The 21,682-nt window shown below is 35.5% G+C and overlaps 1 protein-coding gene across 4 annotated transcripts in view; it reads right to left on the bottom strand.

Moving 5' to 3' along the window:
• MASTL (microtubule associated serine/threonine kinase like) overlaps positions 1-21,682 on the bottom strand; it is a 57,413-nt gene that overhangs the window by 9,063 nt on the left and 26,668 nt on the right. For all 4 annotated transcript variants that reach the window (XM_072651792.1, XM_072651790.1, XM_072651788.1 and 1 more), the window contains 7 exons: positions 16,463-16,602; positions 15,218-15,306; positions 14,241-14,347; positions 13,867-14,017; positions 6,527-6,699; positions 2,894-4,066; positions 529-667 (listed from right to left, as the gene is read on the bottom strand). In XM_072651792.1, coding sequence (XP_072507893.1) covers positions 529-667; positions 2,894-4,066; positions 6,527-6,699; positions 13,867-14,017; positions 14,241-14,347; positions 15,218-15,306; positions 16,463-16,602 — 1,972 coding nt within the window. The remainder of the gene's footprint in view (positions 1-528; positions 668-2,893; positions 4,067-6,526; positions 6,700-13,866; positions 14,018-14,240; positions 14,348-15,217; positions 15,307-16,462; positions 16,603-21,682) is intronic.

The following is a 21,682-nucleotide window of genomic DNA, read 5'->3' on the forward strand; positions in this document are numbered from 1 at the left end:
CAGGAGGTAAATGCTATTATTATCCTTTTTTACTGCTGAGGAAACCGAGGCAAAAACTGGTTCAGCATCTCATCCAGGGTCACCTGGCTCAGTGATCAAGTATAAAAGCCACTGGCACAATGGGCTAGGAGAGGTCAATTCTTAGCCCTGGCTCTTTGATCCTGGGTAAAGAATCATTTGTTCTAGGGAGGCCTCAGTTTCCTTCTATGTAAAATGGGGAATTATTCTTGATCACCTTCCAAAGTTCTTTCTAGTTCAAATCACAAATTAATTAGTCTTTCTAAGAACTTTTTTATCTAAAATCACAGGATCCTAGAGCTAGTAAATGAATTTGGATGTTATTTTGTCCCTTCTAGAGGTGAGACTGAGACCAAGAGAAAAGTGACATGCCTGACATCACCCAGGTGGCATGACCTTTATATGTTGAACTTTTTTATTTTAGAGATCAACCCCAAAGCAGAATAAGTTTATCATAAAATACAAATAAATAATAACAAACAGTTCAGTAACTGAGTTTTTGTCTCCTACCATGAGAATTGCTCAACAACAACTCAGGTGCTAAGTAGTCAGGGGTTCCAAGAATTCGCCCACCATCCACAGGGGCTGCTCCTCTTCTCACACTCTTTGGGGTTCGGTATGGAGTCCCTGACTTTGCCTGACATGGAGTCTGCCACAACAGTTCAAAAATAAATAAATAAATGAAAGATAAAAATAATAAAAGTCTTTAATATTTAAATATTATATAGTACTTTGCTACCCCAACAGGGAATGAAAGTTGCTAAATTATAGCCTATTAGACATATAACATGTATTTGATAAATGTGTGAATATGTGAAATTACAATTGTTAAAGAACATATTTTCTCCTGAAAATGGAATTATAATGGGACATAATTCTGAAGAATTTCTATAACAAGTCAATGAACAATAATCTGGAATGAATATAAAAGGACATTTAACAAACTGTCAGATTTTCAGGATTTTGTTGCAAAAGGCCTGAAATCAATAGAAAATTTGACATGCAAGATTCTAAAGAAATATAAGGTAAATATCAAAGACTAATTACAAGAGACTCAATAAGGATATACTATTTCAAAGATTGAGGTAGAGGCTAAGTATGATGTAATACTAAAAAGTAAACTTCTAGGAAAAGGCAAAAATAGTAGTTAGACAAATGAGGTGCAAGAAGACATAAAAATATACCTGTGATTAATTATAGCCTTCTTAGGAGGGTGAGGGGAAGGTGGACAAAAGAACAAAGCAAAAAGTGCAAAACAGAGAACTGTTAATGAACAGCATGGATGGAACAAGAGAGGATGCTGGATCCCTGAAATGACCTGGTCCATGTACCAGCTCTGTTACTTCTGTGACCTTCAGGAATTTGCTTTACCTCAATTTCCCAGTCTCCTCATCTGTATAATAACACTTGCCTACAATCCTTAAGATTTGCTACAGACTTCTAAAGAGATGCTGTATAGGAAAGTGCTTCACAAAATGCAAAATGCTACATATGTACATCTAATTAGTGACATTTAAGATAACATGGTATTGTTGAACAGTCCATACAAATTCAAGTGATTTAGATTTATAGAAGCAGAAAGAACATGCTTGAGAATTAACTTACCAACAGTAAGAAGTGATTAAAATACTAGGATTCATTAAAAAGGGAGATAAATAGCTATGAGGATAGTAATGAGAAAGAGGAAGGTATAAATAACCTCTTACACTTATATGGTGCTGTAAAACTTTACAGGTATTTTCTCAGCACTTTCACATGAATTATCTCATTTGTTCTTTGTAACACAATACCCCTATGAAACAGTCAGGTTATTATCATCACTATTTAACAGATGAGGTAGTTGAAACCCAGAAGCTGAGGGACTGGCTTAAGCTAATTGTGCTTATTAAGACACGTCATGCTGCCTCTTAAAAGAGGCGGAAAATGAGTTTATAAATAAAAAGATTGTCAGGAAATAAGTATTTTTAGGAGAAATTATATTTATGAATTGAATTTTTGTAATGGAAAGAGAGCCTGTGTTTGAAAAAAAAATCAAGGCAGCTGGATAGAGCACAGGCCCTGGAGTCAGGAGGACCTGAGTTAAGACACTTAATAGCTCTGTGACCCTAGGTAAGTCACTAAACCCTGATTGCCTCCCCCCAAAAGGAAAAAATAATGAAAATACCTAGTATACAAAGTATGCATGGTTGTTTTTGCGGTTTGTCCTTTGTTTTTGAAGAGAACCAATGACAGCACAGATCACGATGTCTTAACTTGCATGTGAGTTGGATTTAAGTAAGGCAAAGGTGCACAAAGTGATCGGCTTCACTCTCATTTTGGAGAGAACGAATTGGTCTCATCTGCTCCATCTACTTGTGGGAAGCGTTCACAAGCTCAGGGCAGATACCCTCCTAAGCTTACTACTGTTTAACCTCAACCTGATTCAGTCCCTCTGCCAAAGTGGTTTTCCTGGGCTGTGACCAGTGGAGCCACAGTTGAGAGATGGCTGAAAATGGACACCAAAGGTGCATGAACAGCCCTGAAAAAGGGCTTCACTGGTCCTCACACCAGAGGTGCTAATCCTCCCTGAATATCCCATACCTGAAACAACAATAGAGTGGAAGAGCACCTGGATCTTAATCTAGTCCTACCTGTAATATAGATTCACCTTGGAAAAATAATAGGATCTTTATATTTCAGTTTCTTCATCCAAAAAATGAGAATAGTACTTATTTATCACAGTTACATTGCTCAAATGAAAGAAGTCATATGAAACACTTTCAAAAATATTAAGTGTTATGCAAACATTAAGTGGAATTGTTAGATGCTTTTATGACATAAATGCTTTTTTGCAATTAAAAGGTAAAATATTCCAACAGAAAAATCATATGCATACCTGATATGCCAAAGATGACTTATCTTTTTGAGCAGAGGTATATGACATGGGATAAGAACCAGTATAAGCATAGGAGATATCCATTCTTTCCAAAGAAGCAATACTCATTTTTGATGGTTCAGATGCATTGGATGTATTTATTTGACTGTTAAAATTTCGAAAAGTGACAGTATTTTTCTTAAATAGATTTAATGCTTTTACCACCTCTGATGAGGAGGGGGCTAGCATGCTATAAAGTTTAGCATCCTGGATATCCTCTTTGGGCAAGTTATTTTCCTGACAGTTTGGTGATATAGTCAGTAGGTCTTCAATTTTTGATTCTTCAAAAGAGAATTCTTTAATACTTTTATCTTGATCCAAGGAGTGGTTTTCTAAAGAGCTTTCAACAATCGACATGCCAGGGAAAGACGTATCAGATTCCATACATACGCTTTTCTGAGCTCTATCATCATCAGAATATAGAAAACTAGAACCCAAAGAATCCCTCTTACTGTTTTTTTCACAGTCTTCATCTAATTCATGCATAAGATTTTTCTCTATCATTTCAGTAACTGATCTTTCTGGTGTCTGTTGCTCACAAACAGAACTGATGACAATATTCTCCTTATCACAGTCAACTTGATGGCTTCTGTCTCCTGACAGCATAAGACAGGGGATGTCGGATGTCAAACCTGTATCTTGATTTGAATAAAACTCGATGGCATAACTACGTCTATACTCTGAACTGGTTTTTTTGTTCTGAATAATCTCCTCACAGGGACTAGTGTCAACTAATTTAAAGCTCCTCTTTAAACCTTTTTTCCCTTCATACTGCTCATTTACATCATCTTTGCTAGAATCCACTAAAAAATGACATGGCTGCTGGAAACTAGGCTCTCGAGTCTCAGTACTCATACAACCTTTATTTGTTGAAAGTTCTTTTGCTTCCCAAACTTTATTTTCAGAAAGACATTTTCTAACAAGATTTTTGGCTTCTGAAGTAATTGATGAGGCAGTCCCGATATCAGCAGGTATGAAACCATTACCAAAACCAATTGGAGAAATGGCTGATTCAAGATCTTTCTTCTTTAAACTTATAGTTTCTTTAGCATTCACAAGTTTAGTGCTTGAAGGTTTTTCCATTGCATCATTACTCATTTTCATAGATAGAGAACCAAGTGCATCATCAGTTTCCTAAAGAAAAAAAAATTTACAATTTAATAATTCCACACCAACTTTTGACAAATTATTTAACATCCCTTTTTTCATTCAAACAGACTTTCTATTGCTAATCTTCTACTACATATTAGCACTATGTTAAGCTTTGAGGGGGATTCAAAGTCACAAAGATTGATTCCTTTCCTTATGAAGCTTACAATTTAGCAGGGAACACAGAACACACATACATATAAATATACAAATCACATAAAAACTACAGTATAGAAAAAGAATAGTTATTTCACAAGAGTTCAGCACGCTTTGTGCAATTAGAACAAGAAAAGATGATTCCCAAGTAGAAGGATTAGGAAAGACTTCTTGAGAATTAGCATTTGAGCTCGGCCTTGGACAGCTGGTTGGATTTCAAAATTTAAAAGGAGATTAGGAATTGGTGGGGGGGTACATTGGTGTCACACACAGGAAACAGAATGAGCCAAGGTAGAGGAAAAAAAAATGCTCAATGCAACTAATTAACAGCTAGAAGTACAGTTTGGATAAAAAGAGAGGACATGTGGAAAGGGTAATATAAGATAAGGAAAAGAAAAAGAGACACAAGGTTGCAGAGAGCTAAGTCAGGCTAAAACATTTGCCAAGCAATAGGAAACTATTGAAGGATTTTAAATAGAAGATCTATACAAAAGAAAGATTAACCTGGTAGAGTGAAAGAAATTAAAGATCAGAGAGGCTAGAAGCAGGCTGGATTATCCCCCCCAACAGCTAATGTCTTCAAGAATACTTTAGCACTGAAAATAAGGAAAAAATATAAACGAAATAATTTAATAAATAATAGGAAACTTTCCAAATAGGACTATTATATGAGATTGAGATAAAGATAAAACCTATTACATTATATACAAAGAACTCTCTGGTGAACATATTCCCTCCTCTAAGTCAGGGTCAGTACCTTCTTTGCACATTATAGTATGGTACACAACTATAGAGCATTGAGAAGTTAAGAGACCTTTTCAGGGGCCAGTGTGTGTCAAAGGTAGGCCTAGAAGCCAGTATTCTATCCACTATGCCAGGCTGAGGCCTTATATTATACTATTACGACAAGATTAAATCAACTTGTGGGTTAAGTACAAAGCTATTTCAACATTTTGTTACTTATCTATTAAATTTATTGATTTGAAATGGAATTGTGATTTTATCAATGGAGGGAATTTCTCGTGAGCAAACTTCCTGTTTATCAGTTTAGATAAGCACATACCCTGTAAGCTGCATTTCTTCAGACAGTTAGCTGGAGGCACTAAAAGGTTCTTCAGTTTACCCAAGCACATGGCCAATGTGATGAGACAGAGGCAACCTGAAGCCAGGGCTTCCTGACTCAAAGTTGGCTCTCTATTCACATTGATGGACGGTAGTGACCATGCTCTTCTCTCATGAGGTAGTCTTCAAAATTATTATAAATTTTAATTTCACTTTAGTAAAATTCAGACTTAATACCTAAATGTGCAAATTAATGTAAAATAAAGTTGAAAAAATAATCTTGCTAAAAAATTCTCCTAAATTATTGTAAAGAGCATAGTTGCACTCAATTAGTGGTTAAAAGCCCTCTAGGCTAGAAAAAATGACTTCTGTGCTAAGTATGGAGTCTTAGCTTCCTCTTAATAAGCTTTGTTTATTGAGAGTAAAGATTCTTATTCTCCTAGCTTCTCATGGTTTGTTGGTCTATTTTTTTTCTCTGATGTTATGATGAAAATAAATCTCATTACTAGCTATAGTTCTTCAAACTCTGGAAACAAAACCCCATCTTATTTAATTTTACTTTTAAATGCTGCCCTTAAAATCACAACTTACATTTAGTTGTACTTATGACAAAATATAGACTGTATTAATAGATTAAAATGTTGGGAGAAGTAAAAATGAAAATATAGACTAATAAGTGGCTTATTACTAATAAGATGGCTTATTATGCCTCCCATATGATTTCTGAGAAGCACATGAACCTTAACATGAAGATATTACCTATTGGTCTTTTTAATCACTAATATTTGTAGAGACCATGAAATTTTTTGTTAAAAGTGGAGAGTATAGCTATCACAGCTAAACCAACTAATCATCCCAAAATACTGCATGGAAGGTGTGGGATAAGCTCAAAATACTGAATATTAAGACATTTAGGAACATGAAATCTTAACCTATAGGTGGAACAATAACAATTTAACATTTTTAAGGTCTATAATCCATCACATTCATTCAAATTTAAGCTAAGAATATTTATTCTCAAAAATTTTTTCAGAAGACCATCTATAGTCTATAAAAAGACTTCATCCAAAACCCAGTCTAACATAGCAGAATGGTCAGAACAAAAACAAAGACTATCTATCTTGTTGGTCAACCATGAACAGATATGCAGCGTACCACTATGATTTACATGACATGCATTACAGCTGGATGGGGGGATGAGGGGTGAAGGGGAACTGCTACTTTAACCTGGTTGTCCTGCTCCCATCTGGGGCTGCTGCAGCACTCAGACTCCAAACTGGACACAAAAGTGTGAGACTGGTTACTGGTACTAGAAGTTCCAAGTGTGTTTCTGGATTGCAGTAGATTGGGAGTAATATACTTCACTGGCATCCCAGGGTTTAAAACAGCAGTATCAAGACCTTGAAATGAAGAAATATTAAAAGTTCATGTACTTCATTCAACATTAAAATTTAAAGTTTATGCTTATATTTCTTTTATTCTAATCTAACTTGACTTTTCCCTTTGCCTACAATCAACAGAATAAAATCATCTATGCTAGAAAGAGTACTATTTCCTATATGACATTAACAATTAACCCTATCTTTTCCTGCCAAACATACACATTATATACTATATGTATAATTTATACAAATATTCATGAAGATTGGTGACTCTAGAAGCTAAAAAAGTAATAATGAAAATTCTAAGTTAAATCAAGAGTCTGTTAATAGAGGCAAATGTTATTAGTCTAAAATCAAGACTAATCAATGAGTTTGTTTTCTCCTAAATCTTTCCTCCCTTTCTCAGCCAAAATCCTAGGAAAAGCTGTCTAAAGTTCATGTCTCAATAGTCCTCCTGTCAGGCCACTGCAATCTGGTTTCCAATTTCATCATTCCATTGAAACTACTCTTTCCAAAGTTACCAAAGATCTTTTAATTGCCAAATCCAATGACTTTTTCTTGATTGTTATCCTTGACTTCTCTGTATCCTCTGACACAACAATGGCCCTGTCTTTTTGATCATCTCTTCTCTTGAGATTTTTGATTCTCTGAACTCTCATCCATCTGACTGAGTTTCCTGTGCTGGATCTTCATTCAAGTAATGTCCACTAATGGTGAATATTTCTCCTCTGTTATGGGTCTTATTCTTTTCTCCCTTTATACTATTTCATTTGGTGATCTCACCAGCTTCCATGGATTCAATTAATTATCTTCTCTAAGCAGATAACTCTCAGGTCTATTTGTCTAGCCCTAATCTCCCCTGACATTCAATCTCACATCTCCAACTACCTACTGGACACCTCAAAGTATAAGTCTCATTTCAAATTCAACACACCAAAAATTGAACCTACTATCTTTACTCTAAAATTCTCCTCATTTTCTAACTTCCCTATTAGTGTCAAAGGCACCACCACTCTCACAGTCACCCAGCCTCTCTACCTAGGTATGTATCATCCTGGACTCCTATCAAATCTGTTGCCAAATTCTGTTGACTCTACCTTCACAAAATCTCTCCTTCATTTTGTTTTTCCTCCTATATAACATTAACAATTAACCCTATCTTTTTCTGCCAAACATACACATTATATACTATATGTATAATTTATACAAATACTCATGAAGATTGGTGAATTTAGAAGCTAAAAAAGTAATAATGAAAATTCAAAGTTAAATCAAGAGTTATATAGTGTTAAAAGCTCAAGTTCATTTTATTATCCTGTGTCTTGATGATTTTTCTATGTCAATGTATTCTTTTTAAAAATTTATGTATTTTTAGTTTTCAATATTCATTTCCACAAGATTTTGAGTTCCAAATTTTCTTCCCATCTCTCCCCTCCCCCCACCCCAAAACTGTGTGCATCATTCTGATTATCGCTTCCCTCAATCTGCCCTCCTTTCTATCATACCCCTCCCTTCCCTTATCTCCATCTTCTCTACTTTTTGTAGGACAAGATAAATTTCTATACTCCATTACCTGTATTTCTTATTTCCCAGTTGCATGCCAAAACAATTCTCAACATTTGTTCCTAAAACTTTGAGTTCCAACTTCTCTCCCTTCCTCTTTCCCCACCCATGCCCACTGAGAGAGCAAGCAATTCAATATAGGCTATACATGTGTACTTATGCAAAAGACTTCCACATAGTCATGTTGTAAAAGACTAACTATATTTCCTTCCATCCTATCTTGCCCCACATTTATTTTATTCTCTTTTGACCTTGTCCCCCCCCAAAGGTGTTTACTTCTAATTACTCCCTCCTCGCATTTGCCCTCCCTTGTATCATTCCACTTCACTCCCCACTTATCCCCTTCTCCACTGCTTTCCTGTAGTGTAAGGCAGATTTTCATACCAAATTGAGTGTCCATGTTATTCTCTCTTTAAGTCAAATGTGATGAGAGTAAGCTTCACTTTTTCCCTTCCATTTCCCTCCTTTTCCTCTCCATGGAAAAAGGTTTCTCTTGCTTCTTTTATGAAAGATAATTTGCCCCATTCCATTTCTCCCTTTCTCCTCCCAATACATTCCTCTCTAACCCCCTATTTTTTTTTTACATAACATCCCTTCCTATTCAATTCACCCTGTGCCCTCTGTCTATATGTATATAATGCTTTCAACTACCCAAATACTGAAAAAAGTATCAAGAATTACAAATACTATCTTTCCATGTAGGAACGTAAACAGTTCAACTTTAGTAAGTCCCTTATGATTTCTCTTTCCTGTTTACTTTTTCATGCTTTTCTTGATTCTTGTGTTTGAAAGTCAAATTTTCTATTCTGCTCTGGTCTTTTCATCAAGAATGCTTGCAAGTCCTCTATTTCATTGAATAACCATTTTTTCCCCTGAAGTATTATACTCACTTTTGCTAAGTATTGGTTTTAATCCTAGTTCCTCTGACTTCTGGAATATCATATTCCAAACCCTTTGATCTCTAAAATAGAAGCTGCCAGATTTTGTGTTATCCTGATTGTATTTCCACAATTCTCGAATTGTTTCTTTCTGGCTGCTTGCAATATTTTCTTCTTGACCTGGGAACTCTAGAATTTGGCTACAATAACCCTAGGAGTTTTTCTTTTCAGAACTCTTTCAGAAGGTGATCAATAGATTCTTGCAATATTTATTTTACCCTCTGGTTCTAGAATATCAGGGCAGTTTTCCTTGATAATTTTATGAAAGATGATGTCTAGGCTCTTTTTTGTTCATGGTTTTCAGGTAGTCCCATAATTTTAAAATTGTATCTCCTAGATCTATTTTCCAGGTCAGTTGTTTTTCCAATGAGACATTTCACATTATCTTCTATTTTTTCATTCTTTTGGTTTTGTTTTGTAATTTCTTGGTTTCTTATAAAGTCATTAGCTTCCATTTGCTCCATTCTAATTTTTGAAGAATTATTTTCTTCAGTGAGCTTTTGAACCTCTTTCTCCATTTAGCCCATTTCTTCTCATTGGCTTTTTGGACCTCTTTTGCCAATTGAGTTAGCCTATTTTTAAAGGTGTTATTTTCTTCAGCATTTTTTTGGGTCTCCTTTAGCAAGCTGTTGATGTGCTTTTCATGATTTTCTTGCATCGGTCTCATTTCTCTTCCCAATTTTTCCTCAACCTCTCTTACCTGATTTTTAAAATTCTTTTTGAGCTCTTCCATAGCCTGAGACCAGGGTATATTTTTTGGAGGTTTTGGATGTAGAAGCCTTGACTTTTAGGTCTTCCTTTGATGGTATGCTTTGTTCTTCCTCATTCTAAAGGATGTAAGAAAATACCGGTTCACCAAGAAAGTAGCCTTCTATAGTCTTATTTTTCTCCTTTTTTGGGCATTTTCCCAGTCAGTTACTTGACTTTTGAGTCCCTTGTCAGGTTGAGTGTATACTTTAGGGAACTGTAAGTTCTCAGTTCTTCCAGGATGGCACAATCAAGGGACAGGAGTTTCCTCCTCTCCTGGCCTGTGGTCTAGTCTATGAGAAACCACAAGTATTCCTTTCTGCCCAGGATCTGTGAGTAGGATTCCCTCTTCAGAGCCTCCACCAGCTCTACCACGCCAGCGCTCCTCCTCACCCTAGGAACGTCACTCAGAACTTAGACCCAGATCAGCTGCTTGATTCCCCCAGGGTCTTTAGGCCGAGAGCTCCAAAAGTGGATACTGCTGCTGCCCTAGGGCTGGGTCTGGGGCTAGGGCTAGACCCAGCTCCCTTCTTCAGGTGAAAGAGCTTTCTTACTAACCTTTGAAACTGTCTTTGGCATTTGTGGGTTGAGAAATCTGGGAACCACAGCTGCTTCAAGTGATTCTGCACCCTGAAGCCTACTCCAGTCCTGTCCATGCTGAGCCGTGTGGCCCAGGCTGTGCTGTGCTCTGCTCTGAGCCTGGTGCGATAGACTTTTCCTGTTGGCCTTCTAGGCTGTCTTGTGATGGAAATCTCTTTCATTCTGTCATTTTGTGGCTTCTGCTGCTCTACAATTTGTTTAGAATCATTTTTTTTCAGGTATTTCATGAGCTATGGGGGTAGAGCTAGAGCAGGTCCACCCTTCTACTCCTCTATCTTGGCTCCACCATCTTGGATCTGTCATCTTGGCTCCGCCTTATGTCAATGTATTCTTAAAGACATTTATTTTTCACATCTTCATTTTTTTTAATTTTGAGGTCCAAATTCTCTCCTTCCCTCTAGTCCCTTCCCCAGGCATTGAGAAAACACATGGCATCAATTATACACAAGAAGTCATGCAAAACATATTTCCAAAAAACATCCATGTTGTAAAAATACAATAAAGAAAATTGAAAAAGTATGCTTTAATCTGTACTGCTGTCAGTTTTCTTTCTTGAGGTCAATAGCATTTTTTTGTCATGAGTCCTTTGAAATTATCTTGGGTCATCTTTCACAGCTGATGATTGTTACAATATTTCTGTACACTATTCGCCTGGTTCTGCTCAATTCACTTTGCATTAGTTCATAAATATCATTCTAGGTTTTTCTGAAACCATTGCCCTTATTACGTCTTATAGCACAATAGTTAGTAATAGTTACAATTATATATCACAACTTGTTCAGCCACTCCCCAACTGATGGGCAACCTTTCAATTTCTACAAATAGAGTTACTATAAATATTTTTATACAAATATGTCCTTTTTCTTTTTCTGTGATTTCTTTGGGATACAGGTCTACTAATGGTAATGCTGGGTCAAAGAGTATGCACAGCTTTATATCCCTTTGGATATACTTCCAGTTATTCTTCAGAATGGATAGACCAATTCACAACTCCACCAACAATGAATTAGTGTCCCAATTTTACCACATCCCCATCAGCATTTATCATTTTCCTTTTCTCCCATGTTCAGATAAGGTGTGAGAAAGTACCTCAAAATTGTTTTACTTTGCATTACTCTAATCAGTAGTGATTTGGAGCATTTGTTCATGACTACTAAAAGTTTTGATTTCTTCTTCTGACAAGTACTTGTTCATATCCTTTGATCATTTAGCAATTGGGGAATGGCTCTTATTTTTATAAATTTGGCTATGTATTTGAGAAATGAGGCCTTTATCAGAGAAACTTGTTATAAATTTCCCCCCCTAGGTTCTTGCTTTCCTTCAATTTTGGATGCATTAGGTTTGTTTGTGAAAAGCCTTTTTAATTTCACGTGATCAAAATTATCCATTTTACTTTCCATGACCCTCTCTATCTTGTTTATTCATAAATTCTTCCCTTATCTATAGATCTGAAAGGTAAACTTTTCCATGCTTCTTCTTTAACTTGCTTTTATCACCTTTTATGCCTAAATCATGTCTTTTACATCTAAATCATTCACTTTGCCTTAGTACATCATGTAAGGTGCTGGTCTATGCTTAGTTTGTGACAAACTGCCTTCCAGTTTTCCCAACAATTTTTGTCAAAAGGTGAATTTCTGCCCCATAAGCTTGGTTCTTTGGGTTCATCAAACCCAAGATTACTATGGTCTTTACTACTGTATATTATGTACTTAATCTATTCCTCTGATCCACCATTCTATTTCTTAGCCAGTACCAGATTATTTTGATGATTACTACTTTGTAATACAATTTAAATTTGATGCTGCTAAAACTTACCTTTCTTCAAATTTTTTTTGATTCCCTTGATATTCTTGACCTTTTTGTTCTTCCAAATGAGTTCTGACTTTTTTCTAGCTATATAAAATAATTATTTGGTGGTTTGATTTTCACAGCACTCAATAAGTAAATTAAATAGAATTGTCATTTTTATTATATTGGCTCAGTCTGTCCATGAACAATTAATATTTCTCTAATTGTAAGATTTACCTTTATTTGTGCAAAAAGGGTTTTGGCAGGAAGATTCAAGTATTTTATACTGTCTGCTGTTATTTTAAATGAAATTTCTCCCTCATCTTACTGAGTTTTGTTAGTGGCTGTTTTACTGGCTGTCCTTCACCATCAAGTCTTTACAAGCTCAGGCACACACACACTTGGTCAATTAGTGGTCATATGCCTTTAAGGACATCTGAAGAGCAGGAGACCTCAATGATAAGGATTAATGGCAGAGGTGGAGCTTTTTCAATATGTAAGCAAGAACAATCTAATCTAAGATTGCATTGCTGTAAAAGACATATAGCAAGCCTCACATGCATGGAAGAGGCTGGTACAAGAAACCTTATGGACTCAAAGAGTATGTCTTTCATCTAATAATTTCTGAGAATAACGCTCACACTCCTAGTACTTGCTTCTACCCAAGATCCTGCTGGCTGTAACTCAATTCTGCAATAATTCCTTTATAAATCTCACCAGAATATACGTATGTGATTGTGTCTGGATTGTGCTTTTGCCTTTATGTGATTCAAGGATAATAATATTTACCATGTAACTTTTCACTGAATGGACATTAGCTTTTAAATATTGGGAATTGGGCAGGAAACCTTGATCACTTCTCCAACCCTTGGCATTAGCCCTACAAATCTAGAATACAACATGACTCAGTATAATAAATAGGCAACCATACTTTTTGTAGATATTCCACAATATACATCACTATTTTTGAATATATGAAAATACTGCCTATTAATAAAATATGAATCCATTTAAAGATTACTAAATTCACACAGAAACCTTTTCATGTATTTTCCTCAATTAATGGATACCAATAGTATGACTTCTATCACCCAGAAGTTCAGGAAATTTTTTGACATTAAAAAAAAAAAAAAGGTAGCTATACCAAAAATGCTAGGAATCAACGGGCCACTATAAATAATGCTATCATTTGTTCAGTGGTCCCTCAAACACTTGCAGATTATGAGGCATCTTTCCACTAACTATAAAAACACTATCAAATTGCTGACCTAGCAAAGCTCCACCAATGCACATCAGAAACGATATTTATGTATATAATTTGATGTGTCAGACTACTCTAAATATTCTTAAACATTTAAAATACTGTTATTATTATCAGTTTTGAGATTTCAGCTTTTCATAGAGCTTCATAAAGTAAATATTATTATTTAAATAGGAAAGCATTCGGTTTTACTTTGAACCATTCATTCAATATATATTTATGGAGCATCTCATGTCCAAGATATTATAAGTCACAAATTATTTCCTTGGTATATTTATATGTACTCACATGATGGAAGAAGTTTACTTGAATACAGAGCATTATCCTTTAGATCTATAGACATAGGACAAGAAGAATCCTTAGAAATCTGTGAAATTTCTGATATAGGGCTTGAAATAGCTTCAACTGTTTCCTGCATTTTCTCATCATTTGGTGTATACTATTAAAAAAACACAAACACAAAAAAACCACTCCATTGTTTAAAATTCATCAAGCAGTTAAATATACAAAGCATTAAATTTGGCTAGAATTGTCTGATATACTTAAAATCTTATTGGTACTAATTTTCACCAAATCTTAAAAGGTACGATATATAAACCTTTAAAAAATGCTGGCATTTGGAAGGGGATGGGCTATGCAGATCTTGGTAGTCAAACACTTACAAATCCCAGAGAGCTGATGAGAGATAAAACTTGTCCTGGAGTTCTTGAATAGTCCTGTTTGGGTTTAGGCATTGATGGTGTTGTAAGAATATCCAGCATATTAATCTCTAAATGAGTAAGAAATATTGTTATATTAATTCATTTTAAAATACTCATCTCTCACTAAGTCAATAGTTACTTAAAAAACTCAACATATATAAAAAGCCCTCTTAAAAATCTATTTTGCATTATAACAACCTACCAGTATATCATAAACAAAGAAAAGGAATATAATACTAACCAACTAAATCAATTTATTGAAGAGCTGATATGACCGAGTTTTTCTCCTAAATGAACAGCTAATCCAAATTGGAATTTCCAGTTGGTTATTTATAAGTGGAGAGTGCTCAATAATGAAGGAAAATTGCTTAACTATATGGATAAAAAATATACCTTGGAATGTCATTTTGTGCAATAATAACACTTCTTTAAATTATGACATTTATTAGATGAATCATCATTATGACTGTAGGTAACTGGTTTTTCTACTTTTATTCATCCTTCACATTTATGAAATAGGACCAATGGATGCAAAAACATTAATGGATGGTATCAACACTATCAAAAGAATTCTAAAGTAACATATTTTAATGGATTAATAATTTCTAAGTGACACGTATTATCACCTAGACAGACCTATAAGTATTTAAGGAATGGATTTCTGACGATGTCTTTCTTTGAACAAAGTTAATGGCCATCATTTATCAGTAATGATCTTAAATGAAATACCTGCCTTTAGAGATATAAGATTAGAAGGTAAGTAATTTCCTAATGACTCAACTTTAGTGGAGAAACATATCATTAGATCTTTCCACTACACATAGGAGTGAATAATCGTTGCGTTCCTCACAAGAGTCAACTAACAAAGAAAAAAGTCAAACAATAAAATATAATTGAAAGTATTTGTGTTTTTCTTAATTTACCAAATATTTTCTTACCTCTATTCAAAGCAACCTTGGAAAGGCCAAAATCTGTCAATTTAATATGACCCTCATTAGAAATAAGCATATTATCAGGTTTCAGGTCCCTGCATATTCAAAAAACATTATAGAAATCTAAAGTTAGTTGGTAAGGGAAAGCTAGAGAGAACATACAAATCTCTTTGAGAAAATGGAAAGCAATTAACAGACACTGGCAAGACAGGTTCTTAAGATTTAAAAGTCTTCTTATACTCTCCAAAATATATGCATTTTGTACCCTACCTTTATAAAATCCCACTTAAAAAAAGTGCTAGATTATGGCCTTAAACCCAAATCACTCTGGATATTATGGTTTGGATAACAATAGGTCCTTGCCCAAGCACCACTTAATGATTATTTTTTGTGCCATCCTAGCTCAGAGTGAATGTAAACGGCAACTATTTTTCTTTTGGCCAGCAACCCTGAGTGTCTTCCTCTCCCAGTTCGATTTTTTTTTTTAATTATTAAAGGGGCCATCCCTTTTCTCAATTCTTAAAGAAGTTTCACTCAAAGTGACAACCTGAAAAGACCTTAGCTTAAAAGGGCCAAAGTCTCCTACTGCATCCTGGACCATCTCCTGTCATCCTTATTAATAGCTAGCCACTGGACCCAGATGGCTCTGGAGGAGAAAGTGAGGCTGGTGACTTTGTACAATCCTCCCTCACTCAAATCAAAGTCAACTGCAAATCATGTCATCATCTCCCTAATGTCATGGTCCTCTTCAAGAACAAAGAACAAACCACAACCACACAGCCTATATACTATCGCCTCTTATCTCTCCACAGGAGGCAGAAGAGCAGAAACTAAGTTAAAAAAAATTTGGAAATACAGGTGAGTTGATGAATAAGTGGACTGGTAAGGTTAAAGAAAAGACACTAAGATTAAAAGATTTTGCTCTATCTATTATCTATTATAACTCACTAAAAACAACAGGCTAACTAGGTTACTGCAAAGCTCTGTCAGAGGCAGCAAAATCAAAGCAGTCAATACTATCCCCACAAATGCTATGCTATATAACCCTAGCAACTCTTCCAAAGCAACAATGGAGAGAATGTTGCAGAACAGGGAATAACTTGAAGATAATGGAACAATGAGGCAAATTCCCAAATTCAGGCAATCTGCTAAGGGACTTTTGAGTTCCTGGCTATAAATATAGTATTGGAGTATAAATTATCACATTATCAGGTAAATATTTATAGAGATCAAAATTAAGTCAGTCTTTACCTGTGGATTATTCCATGTCTATGAAGGTAATCTAGAGCTAGTGCAACTTCAGAAATATATTTTACAGCCATTTCTTCATCAAAATAACCATAGATATGTAAGAGAGATTTGACATCTCCACCGATTAGATATTCCATCACCTGTCACAAAAGCATTTATACATTTTGAAGTAAAAATGAGTTATTTTAAGCATATTAGCCATCTAGCATTATAATTTGCAATCTAATGAAAATTCAATATAACATTTAAAATTACATGATGGTGTGCTACAACATAACCACAAAACTAAATAATTAAGAATATATCCTACAGGAAATTTCACTATGTTCAAGACCAGAGCTTCTTAAATTGTATTTAAGAAGTGCTGAAGGGGTTGTGAGTGCAAAGAGTTTTAGAAGCCCTGTAGAGGGCTAGGATGGAGTGCAATGACAAGTTCAGGACAGAACTTTGGGAAAGCCTGTTCTCTGAGACTGTGCTCATTATCATCCAGAATGGTTCTCCAGGACTCCCTGGATGTTGCTGTCTCCATGGGATAAACAAGAGAATTACAGAATACAAGAGATATGTAAAATAGACAATGCCCTTTAGGCTAACATTCTTTAAGACAATAAGACTGGTCAAATTACTAGGATAGAGATGAGTAGACTGTCACGTAGACTTGCAGTTTCTGTCTTTAAATACCTGACCCTCGGATCAATAAATGGAGTTGCCCTATTTTCTCCTGCCTACTCATATCTTTCTTCTTCATCCACGTGGGGCTGCCGTCTGCCCACCACAAAGTCCTGCTCTAGACAACAGGCTTCAAACTTTTTGATCATGTAGCCTCACACTGTATATTATTTAGCATGGCAGTGTAAATACAGAGTCGGTCACAGAGTCTGGAAGACCTGATTTCAGGTATTACCTCTGATATCCACTGACTGTGTGACCCTAGACATGTCCCTTAACATCTCAATGTCATGGGTAACTCTCTAAGATGTGAGTTACACAGAAGAGGCCAACCTTTATCAGTAAGAGTTTCTCTACATATTAGTATGAAATACGTCAAAGTCCTCATTTCTATAAGCTACACAGATGCAACTAATATACAAAAAAATTATGTCCATTATCAAACTTATGCCAAAGTAATGATTTTTTAAAAAATGAGATAAAGATGAAGTAATTTTTGATTCTACAGTTGATAGGGAGTCACTGGAGTTTAGTAAGCAGGGGAATGACAAAGTCAAACCACACTTCAGGAAATTCATTTTGACAGCTATGTGAAGTGATTAATTGGAGAGAGGAGAGACTTGAGGAAAAAAAGACCAATTAGGAGGCTCTTGCAATAGTCCAGGACAAAGTAATGGGGTTCTAAACTAGGGTAGTGGTTGCATGAATAGAAAGAAGAGGACAAATGAGAGAGATGTTTTTGAAATAGAAATGACAAGATCTGGAACTGATTAGATACACAGGATGAGGGAGAACAAGGAATCCTTTAAAAATGACACTGAAGTTGTGACTCTGGGTGACGGGAAGAATGGTTCAGAAGACAGATGGATTTGCCAATGTAAAGATGTGTATGATGAGAACCAAGATTCATCTGAGCTTGCTTAATCTTGTGTGATTCACTGTCTCACACAAAAGGAAAAGGTAGAGGGCCTTCTAGGAACACCTGCAACAACTACAAGGTAATCTGACAGGCAGTTTCTTCCTAGTGGAGCCTGAAGAGCTTCTGTTGTGCATGCTTAGGTTATTAACTGCAATAAGGGGTCAATGGAGCCTGAATAGCAGGAGGGGTCTGAATGAGAATGTGTTGGGAACAGGTACAGCTATGTTGGACAGAAGCCCCATGATCGGCTATTATAGAGAAGACAAGATATATACCATCTTTCCACCCTTCAACTGGTTGATCATGTACTCCTTGGGGTCATGCCATAGTACCATCATTGAAGACTTAGGGAATTGAGGAGATTAGGATAGCAAAAGGTTAACTGTGGAATGAGTGAACCACATTGACTTCATCTTGTGGCTCAATTCTGTAGCTCATTCAGTTTTCTTTATTCAACTATGGGTCCAGTCCAGTTTCTATCTTGTTCAAGAAAACCTTATTCAGTTGTAGGAATTACTGTACTGTTTGAACCTAGCCCACGTGGCTGAGAAATCAGACCGCCTCTACCTGCTATTTAGAAACCCTTAACTAAACACCTAGGTAACGCTGACCAGAAAGTCAGTCAGATCCAAAGACTGATGCAAGGAGTTTTCTAACAATTGTACATCTCACGCAACCCACACACCTTATCTGAAAACTAGTCCCATCCTGATTAATCAGTTACTGTTTCCATATTCCTTTGATTGTTTACAGACACTTAGAGGAAGGGGGAAAGAGACACTTTTTTTTCTGAATTGAGGGAACTGCACCTGTTTGCTCATCTACTCCCAACTCAGGAAGTCCCTAATCTTTAATCTGATTAGAAGTCAAATTACTTAGTGTTGTATTGTTTCTTTTAATTAACTGGACTTGATTGTTTTTAATCTATAAAAAAGTCTGTCTCTCTCTGTATTTGGGCTCCAGTGCCAAAGCTGAGAAAGGCTACTGGTCACAATTTGTTGGGCAATTGGCACGCTATGCTTAATAAATTGAGATGTGTGGAAACTCAAACTGGTTTCCTCAGTCATTTCATCTTTCACCACCAACCATAAGACCCCTAATCTAGACCTCCAGTCCCAAATGGTGGACTAATCTTTCTGAATTCATGGTATTCTTCTCATAAAAATTCCCAGTCAAATCACTTCTATAAGTGATAAATTCATAAATTTAAATTTGACATGGCCCTGAAGAAAAGGAAATGTACTTCCCTCCTTCTTTGCAGAGGTAGGAAACAATAAGAGTGAAACACTGTAGATATTGTCAAACTCAGTTAATGTACTGAGTAGTTTTGTTGAACTGTTTTTTCTCTTTATTTTTTTATTCTTTGTTACAAAGGACAGCTCTCTGGGAAAGGATACACAGTATTCCAAAAGTCAGTGCAATTTTAAGAAATTAAAACTTAAAAGCTTGGGATACCTTATAGTTGAAAATGAAAACGACAAACAAAAGGTATCAATAGAAATTTCAAATTATAACAAATGTAAGCTTAACAACATCTGATTTCATCTCCAGAACAAACTTTTCACTTGAAAGAGGTAATTTACCAACTAAAATATAAACTTCTTGATCACAGGGACTGTATCTTAAACTGTATCTTCTCTTGTGCCTAGAATATCTGCATAAAGTAGGCATTTAATATATATATATATTTATCAAATCTCACCACTAAAATAGAACTAACAACAATTTCAATACATCATCGTCAGATTTCTACAGAAGTCCATATAATAACAAAAAATCTCTGCTCAAGATTGCATTATCTTAGGAAGACTAGAATCCTCTCCACCACCATTTTTGTATTCCCTAGTACCTAGGACAATGCTTGGAGTATAGCAGGCTTGTTGACTTAATTATATGATATCCTCATGTTCTTGCCTGGATTTCCCTGTTTAGACTAAAATCAATTGGGTTACACTATCTGCCTTTTTAGTACTCACTATTCCTGGTTATCCAGGTCACTCTCCAAACTTCTAGTGAAACAGAATAGTGGTTCAGTGGTGTAAAACAATGAGGCGGGAGAATACTCCATATTTAGAATCAAGCATGCTACAGAACGGATCAGTCCTTTGGAGTTGAAAGTTTACAATGAACATCCAAGAATCATATATTTTAAAAATTCGCCAAAAAAAATTGCAAGTCCTATAATTTCCAAATATGAATTAAAGAAATAATTATCAGTATTTTCAGTATATGCATCAATTAATCAACAAGCATTTAATAAGCACCTATGAGATGCCAGTACAATGCTAGTACTAAGATATAAAAACTGATATAAATAACTGGAGATACAAAGGCAAAAAAATGAAACCATTCTTGCCTACAAGCATTGATTCTATCAGAAAAGATGAAGGATGTATCTATCAACATATGAAGAGTATACAGCTAGGATTCATTTAGTTCTTCAATAACGCTAAGGTGGGTAGGAATCAGTAAAGGCTCCCTCTCAAAGATGTTACATGAGCTGAGTTGTGAAGAAAACAAGGAATTCTAAGACAAAAATGAGGAGAAAGTTCATTCCACACTTGGAAACCGAATATGGAAAGAGCAAGAAGGCTATTTTGGCTGGACTGAAGAAGGGATGATGTTATTTGTAATGGGGTTGGAGTTAAAATCTAGTGGCAGATATTTGGTAGTGGCATAACCCTGAGCAAGTTATTTAACCTATGGCAGCCTCAGTTTTCTGATCTTTAAAATGGGAATAATAATAGCACCTATCTCTTAGGGTTGCTGTAAGGATAAAAATAAGTTAATATCTGTAAAGCACTTTGCAAACCTTAAAGTACTATACTTGCTATTTATTTTGCTAAAAGCACTAGAGAGCTATGGGAGTTTAGTAGAAGATTAACATGGTCAGGACTGTACTTTGGCAGTGGGGCTCTGCCATTTGGCACCCCCCCCCCAACTTTCAGCTCTCTACTACCTCCAACTTATTTTATCTCCTCAACCCCTTTATAAGATTATAAATTGGCCAGCTATACTATACTTGTAGGGAGAACATGACTGATAGACTTGCTCATGTGTTCAAGATATGTACAATCAGTAAAAACATCTTGGCTAAACCAAAAAAATCTAGAGTGCTGAATATAAGCTTCAACATTTGTATGTTAAAATGTTCATGTCTGTTGATACTTAGATTGATTAAAAACATAAAAAAATAACAAAAAACCTATAAGTTCTGTTTTGGAAATGTTGAGTTTGAGACATCTCTGGGATATTTGGTGCCCTAAGACAGTGAATGAGGTGGAATTAGAGCTCAAGAGAAAGGCTTAGGCTGGAAATAAAGATCTAAGTACCATCTGCATAGAGAATAATAACTGAACCCATCCAAGCAGGAGAGGTCACCAAATGAGAGAGCATAAAAAGAGAAAAAGACCTAGCACAAAGCCTTGGGGTATGTACACCCACAGTTAGATAGTCTAATATGGATGATGAAATATCAAAAAAGACTGAGAAGTGGTAGGACAGACAGGAGGAGAAACTAGGAAAATCCTGGGAGAAGGGAAGAAGAGGAATGACCAAAGGACTTGATAATTATTTTAAGAACGTATGGACCATTAACTCTATCTATCTTTATCTACTAACATATATTCTAT

This window comes from Notamacropus eugenii, chromosome 3, assembly GCF_028372415.1.
Source record: "Notamacropus eugenii isolate mMacEug1 chromosome 3, mMacEug1.pri_v2, whole genome shotgun sequence".
NCBI lineage: Eukaryota > Metazoa > Chordata > Mammalia > Diprotodontia > Macropodidae > Notamacropus > Notamacropus eugenii.